At 41.6% G+C, this 7,616-nt stretch overlaps 1 protein-coding gene across 1 annotated transcript; it reads left to right on the forward strand.

Moving 5' to 3' along the window:
• Positions 1 to 1,135: 1,135 nt before the first annotated feature.
• mdp1 (magnesium dependent phosphatase 1) lies at positions 1,136 to 6,945 on the forward strand. Its single transcript, XM_063200267.1, has 6 exons — positions 1,136 to 1,333; positions 1,856 to 1,919; positions 2,035 to 2,142; positions 2,663 to 2,770; positions 4,504 to 4,589; positions 4,969 to 6,945. Exons 1-6 carry the CDS (start codon positions 1,207 to 1,209, stop codon positions 5,052 to 5,054), a joined length of 579 nt encoding a protein of 192 aa, XP_063056337.1. The 5' UTR covers positions 1,136 to 1,206; the 3' UTR covers positions 5,055 to 6,945.
• The last annotated feature ends 671 nt before the right edge of the window (positions 6,946 to 7,616 follow it).

Here is a 7,616-nt window from a genome sequence, read left to right on the forward strand (position 1 = left end):
TAGACACATATACAGAACTGAGGAAGTTTTTTCCACAGTATTCACACTTCTATGACTATATACTGTACTATCTAAAGGTTTTAGTCATTAGAGGTGGCACTCATGGGCACACACATATGCGTGCGCGCACGTGCACTACACACACACACACACACACACACACACACACACACACACACACACACACACACACACACACACACACACACACACACTGACATACACACACGCATATACGCACACATGCATATGCACACACCCACCCACATCCATGTGTTCAAACAGCAAAAAGAAAGGGGGCCTGTCAAAAGATTTTTTGGTGAATGATGCTTTGTGCTTTGTAGGCACAATTCCCTGAAGTGATTGTGTAAATGCAAAGCATTTACTTACATAGCACTAATTAAAATGTGATCACATCTCAAGATGTATGGGACACACGCAGAACATTACTACACTGAGGAGATTTCACAGGCAGCCACAGTGTTGTATATGTAATAGGCTACTTATTTATTACGATCAGGACCAGGGACAGCGTTGACATGGCCAGGGACAACTGATCTAAAAAGGCCCCAACTCTCAATACTTGACAACCCAATTCTGGGCCCCTGACACCTTGGGCCCGAGACAACTGACTTGTTCTGACCCCCCCTGTTGGCTCCCCTGAGTATGACGATGATGTGTCTTGTCCAAAGTTTGAAGCCTATGTCATGACCCCAGTGCAATTAGCTTTGATGCTGTAAACCTTAAATGCCTTTTCCTCAATAAACATATTTTTTGCGTATAGGTAGGCTACTAATTTATTTGTTTATTTTTTTTTTTTTACACTTTAGGCCTACATGGTCCAGTCTACAGAGGTTATGCCAACCATAGCCTATTAAAATGGTTGCTATGCCTTATACTTTGCATTTTAAATATGTATAAATATACATCTAATCACAACTCTGGAAATCAGAGGGCTCGTGATTAACACGCACACATTGAAACCACAGAAATGGCAACTTTCTCCACACGGTTACATGATCATGTTTGGCTTCTAAGTTTATGTCTCCTATCACCGTATCTCATTGGCTATTACTTAATCACGTGCGCGGAAGTATGACCCGGCAACGAGTGTTCACTGACTTGTATAAGTCAGTGCGAGTGTTCAACATTTCAGGAACTGTCATGTAGGTTAACTCATCAGTAATAATTGCTTGATTACAATTGATGCCGGATCCTTACACAGTCTTTGTTATCTTAGTTAATTTCTTGATCACCACAGCGTGTACAGAAGTTATCAATTGCGATAAATTCTATGTCATGACGAAGCCAAAGTTAGTTGTGTTTGATCTGGGTAAGTCTCGAGCTAGTTGCCTGATTTCCCTCTTCCACTTGTCAAAGACAAGTCTTATGTGTCGTGGCTTAGGTGATGTTTCTGCAAATAATTTTGATGATTGACAGTCTGGATAAGTACATTTCGACAAATGTAGTTTTTAATGAACGTGTCGTTGCCAAGCTCAGTGCGTAATGCAGTGCGCAAACAAAACAAACACTTAAAAGTTGGCTATTAGGCCTAAAGCACATGTGCCTCTAACCTTTAGCCTACCATTTATGCTGCCTCCCTTACCTCCGCTGCACTTCGACTTGACTTCCGTGTGCTATGTGGGTCTCCTAGTTCGCAATAGCCGTCTGGACATGTAGGAGTAATCTGATTGATGCTCTCTGAATTTACCTGACATTTAAAAAGTGCAGTGAGCGCAATTGTGCAACTGTCACTGTGTAGGCCCTATGGCCAAGGGTTTTTGTCCTTGTTTGTTTGTTTCTTTATTTCTATGAGTGATGGTCCGTTCTCATGCACGCCTGTCCTCTCCTGCAGATTACACCCTCTGGCCATTCTGGGTGGACACACATGTGGATCCACCCTTTCGAAAAGATAAAAGGTAATGGTGCCGGATGCGCATGACTGCTGTTGATTGTTATTCATATTGACAAAGTTTTAATTCTCTCTCTCTCTCTCTCTCTCTCTCTCTCTCTCTCTCTCTCTCTCTCTCAAAGTGGCATAATCGTGGACTCCCGAAGTTCCCCCATTTCCCTCTACAAGGACACTGTGGACATTCTGACCTCGCTCCATGGTCAGGGCATTAAAATTGGAATTGCTTCACGGTGAGTTAGAGTAGAGAAGTGATCACTCTTGCCATATGTGGTATGAATCTGAATGTACTTATAGGCTGCCGTGGGTGAGCAAATGACCCTGTTTCCCCAAAGACACGGTACTCATTTGTATGATTCATTAAATTGGACATACTGATGTATCCTACTGTATCCTGAAACAGAATGAGTTAAGGAAAGCTGTATCTTCTTAAACATTTCTAGCTGCCTCTTCTAGGCTAAGGAGCAACAGCTATAACACACTACATATAAATAAAACTACACACAAGGTACAATACTATACCTCTGCTCCTTGCAGTTGTTGTTCCTATAAAGGCCATGGCAGATCCTTTATGATACCCTGCTTTATCGTAATACATGAGCTATTATAAAAGACATTTTGGTAGGTACACAATTGTTACACACTTCCCCAATGAGTGCACTGTGGTTGTAACCACTTTGGTGTGCAGTGGTACTTCCATTTCTCTGTGTCTGTGCATATAGTTTAATCAACTATATATTTTGCTTTGAGCAGCACTGGAGAAACGGATGGAGCCAATCAACTACTCTCCTTGTTCAACCTTGACCAGTATATCTCATTCAAGCAAATATATCCAGGCTCAAAGGTGACACACTTTCAGAGGTAAGTCTTTTGGCATGACAGTAGTAATTCTAGCCTGGGCCCGCCCATATGTCCATGTGACACTGCTCAAAAAATCAGATGCGTATCAAGCTGGCTCTCATGAAATTCAAATTTACCCTGAATCGGCGCCAATTAAATTCAGGCTTTTCCAAGAGCTCGACGGGGGTGGTGTTAAGGTCAAAGACACAATAGTTCTGTCATTACATTACATTACACTTAGCTAATGCTTTCATTTATTCAAAGCGACTTACAACTTTTATTTTTCAGGGGGATTTTTTTCAGGGGGATTTGGTTACAGTCCCTGGATCAATGTGGGGTTAGGAGCCTTGCTCAAGGGCACTTCAGCCATGGATGGAGATGTAGGGAGAGGTCAGGGGGGATTCGAACCTGCAACCCCTAGATTGAAAGACCAACTCTCAAACCACTAGACCACGGCTGCCCTAAGTCAGAGGAACTATTCAGTCTGATACTCTGATTGATTCTAGCTTCCATCAGTAGCATAAAGAGGCATTTCTTGCACACGACCCACCTTCTGAGAACTTGGTTTACAGGGCAACTTGGCTCGCAGAGCTTTCTGATAGCCAGGCTATAGTGATCATCCCTTTTCCCTATGCCTCCAGATAAGTTCCTTCTTAACCCATTTTAGCCTGGAGATACCTATACGCTGCGTCAGGTTCTTGAGATTTGAGGATTTTCTTTTATTACAAATGTGGGTATGTTAAAGCTGAATGAACATATTCTAATGCAAAATGAGGGTCCTAGCTTTTAAATGCATCTTATTTCATGTTTGTATGTGCTTCGGAGGCTGAGATATTTAGGATTAATTGGCAGAGGGCACCCTTCCCCAAAAAGGACTTAGGCTAAATTGGGTTAAAGGGAAGCAGGACAAATGATTAAAGGTTTGAGGCAGAAAGAGTAACATCTAAATGTACAGTATTGTATATGCCTATGCCACTGGATGCAATTTATACCTGGTTCGAATGCATTGAAATGTTCAGTGTTTGCAGGCGACTGACATCACGTGAGAAAACTCCCACTCATCAAGCCAGGAAAAGAAGACACCCATCACATTTGTTTCACCTAATAGAGCATTTATTCACATAGGCGTGAAAATGGAAGAGCTGGAGAACAAATCTTTTTTTTTCCTCGAAAGTATAGAGAGAGAGACACTCTCAAAGGAGCAATTTGCATTTCATGCAGAAGAAGGTGCATTAGTCAAGTCTTGGTAGCTTCATCCAATTTAAGCAGCGCGAGCAAATCCAAAATTACAAGAAAGGTCACTTGGAAACCACTTAAAAGGCGTCTGGTTGTAATGTAAATGCAGCGTGAGAAGAAAGCTCCCTCCACCACCGCTGCCTTGGTACGTAAGGACTAGGAGGGAAATGGAAAGCCGTGCTTTCCCACCACCCGCTAGCCGCCTCTATGGCATCCCCTGTGGTCCATTTTGATTGGCAATGACAGCAAAACCTTTGATCTGACTTCAGTGGAGTAATGGAAACTCACACCCTTCAGTGAGCCCTACAACACAACATGCTTGCTTTTTTGAAAAGCCTGCATGTATGAACACGTGTATTGTGTGTTGTTTGACATATACAGTAAAAGGGAAAATCTCGGAGACAGGGAATCTGACGGATGAAAGTGAAGTGCAATCCAGCAAGCCCCCCAAGATAATGGAAATGCTGCTGTGTGAAAATGTGCTGATAGGAAAACGTGTACATTGTGTGTTTGTGTAGGCTGCAGACCGACAGTGGCGTCAAGTTCAGCGATATGATATTCTTCGATGACGAATCCAGGAACATATTGGACGTCGGTCGACTAGGTATTGTATTGTCACATCATCATGTTTTTCTTTATTTATTTATTTATTTTAGGGGCTTTTATGCCTTTATTTGATAGGACAGTCTGAGATGGTGACAGGAAGCGAGTGGGACAGAGAGACGGGGTGGGATCGGGAAATGACCCCGAACGGACTCGAACCGGGGTCCCCGTGGGCATGCAAGCACACCACATCACATCACATCACAACCACATCATCATGCTTCTCACATCTCTTGTTCTGCAGTAGAATTTACCCAGCCGTTATGCCATATGCTGTAAAGACAAAATAGATTATCATTGATTTACTAGTAAATCCCCTAGGTAATAAAGTGTTCTGGTGTGCTGTGCTTATCAAACACACATTTTTCAAACATCCACAGGTGTTCATTGTGTTCACGTGCGTAGCGGAGTGACCTCAAAACTTGTTGCGGAGGAGCTGGAGCGTTTCTCCAAGTCGCAGAGCTGAGGACTGTTAGTCTGAAGAGACGATCAAAATTCATGGCACCACATCGCCGGATGCCTGTGGAATCATTTGCACAAGTCTTTGAAGACGGGTTGTTTACAGACGGATCACACACAGTCATCTGCTGGTTTTTCACTTTGTTGTAAATAATTTAGAAATGCAACTTTGTATCGAAAAGCACTCTCTACCTGACAAGTCAAGTTTAATCTACGTTCGCACAATGCATAGAGACATAGAATGGATTAATGAAGTCATTTGAATGAGATATCTTCGAGATAGATTGTTTGAGTAAGAGTGATATGGTATTCTTTTTGTCCTTCCCAAAATAGTCTTGTCTCTGTATTTGTTTTTCTGATTGCTTTGTGCTGGGCATGAACTACAAAGGCACGGCTTATATTGATTTTTTTCATATTTTTCAAAATCCTTGTATGGATGCAATGTCTTGTAAGATACATCCAAAAAGTGCTGTTTTTAAACTAACTTGTAATTCAAACGCATCCCTTAGAGTTTGGCAAGCCAAAGAAGAATTGAATATGTGGTTTTATCTGCTGCTGTTGCATCTATGGTAAGCACAGATGCACATTATTAAGCTTGCATATTCATGTATGATTTCATTTTAAGGCCATTTGCTGTTGGTCTTTGACTAAATGTTGGTGCGGCTGAGCATGAAGCACATTGACATGTTACATTTTGATGACATGTTTAGTCACATGTTGACTTGTCCTGGATGGCTTCACAATGGCAGTCCTAAGCATCCCTCAAAGAACTAATTCATACGAGCCAGTAGAAGCTGTCTTGGAGAAAATCAACTCATACTTCAAGTGAGTGGTCAGTGAGGATAACATTATGTTACTCACCCCAGCATTCTAGTGAGTCTTGGATTTTCATTTGCCTATTTATATTTGAAATGTTTTTTTTAAATTTTTATTTTATCTGTTATCTGTACCCACAAAGCCATTGATTGCTCTGCGTTGATGCAAGAATCCCACATGTTGTTGGAGCAATGAAATTCACAACTGTCTACAAAACGAGGCACTGGCAATCACACTTGCCCAACTAAGACGCATTTAAAAGCCTGGTATGAAGAGTGGGAGTATGGAATCCCCGTCCCTGCTGTGTAGGGATAAACAAATGGCTGCTGCCAAACCAGCCAACTGCCCAGTGCCTCCCACATGCCCGGTTAGAGTCTAGCCAGAGAGAGAGCGCTTAAAGTCACTTTTCCACTGCCAGTTTTCTGGTAGGCCTACAGCTCGACAAAGTGTGACTGGGCCGCCACTGTTTGCTTTTCGAATAGGCACGACACAGCTCAATTATAAAGCAAAAAGTGGTGGCCGAGTCACGCTGTGTTGAGCTGTAGCCAGGCCTACCAGAAAACCGGCAGTGGAAAAGAGACATTAGTGGCTTTATCATTCAACGAAAGCTGTATTAGAGCAGTGCAGCTTTTAATTTTAGGTGGGGGGCGCGTGAAAAGGCCTGCCGTACAGACAGAATTTTTAGCAAGATGAATGTTGGCTCTTGGGGGTAAGCTGTTATTGCATCTTGTCTAACATGCGTTGAAGTCGGTTACACAGTGTGTTTAATTGCTTCATTTGTCTTAGTAATGTATTCTGACAAAACAACCAGCTGTAAACATAAAGTGCTTTGACTGAAAAATGGGGAAAAGTATGGCAAGTTTTGGGCGCCTGTCATGTTGTGGCTTTTATGTTTTGTGATGCCCAAGGCTTTTATGTATCCAATAAAAAAAAATTCAAACCCACTTGATAGGGTTGTGGTTGCTGCTCCGAAAATGATGTAAAGTACAACATTGGAATAAAAATTAGATTTCAGATTTAGGTTTTAGATGGATAGATGGGTTTTCTATATGACGTTCTTGCCCTTTTTAAGTAAAAGCTTTTTTTTTGTTTCTAATTGACACCATTCATTCATTCATTCATTCATTCATTCATTCATTCATTCACTCATTCATTCATTCATTCATTCATTCATTCATTCATTCATTCACTCATTCATTCATTCTATGTTCAGCAGAAACTATTAATACAAATAAAAGCAGAACCTGACATATTGGCTTTCTTTCGACATTTAAGTTGCAGCTTTTATCAATGGTTATCCCCATCATATCCAGAATGCCTGACATTCAGTCTAATAATTCTCATAAAAGGCACGTATCAAATAAAATTCTGCGGTTTCGCTGCATTTGACATTTAATTTCTGCTCAGTACTACTTCTCATCAGTCATGGTTGCCGTGGTCCCTTGTTTAAACATATCGATTGCACTATTTAACTTAAAGGTCTTCCAGCCACTAGTTGAAACCAATTTTCCATCTTCCATCTTGTCCACTTGCGCACGCACGCACACACACAAACAGATTTTTAATTTGCGCCAAACCGTGTGTGACATGATTAAAATGGCCCCCTCCCAAACTCTTGTGAAAAATGATTGTCTTTCGCTGTCTGCCTCCATGTTTCCGTACTGATGTTGAAACAAAAAAGCAGCAAATAATTTCCTTGAAGACATTTCACGTAGGAGGCGATGTGCTTTGTGTTTTGAAAAGCAATGTGAGC

The sequence above is a fragment of the Engraulis encrasicolus genome, chromosome 6 (assembly GCF_034702125.1).
Source record: "Engraulis encrasicolus isolate BLACKSEA-1 chromosome 6, IST_EnEncr_1.0, whole genome shotgun sequence".
NCBI classification, from domain to species: domain Eukaryota; kingdom Metazoa; phylum Chordata; class Actinopteri; order Clupeiformes; family Engraulidae; genus Engraulis; species Engraulis encrasicolus.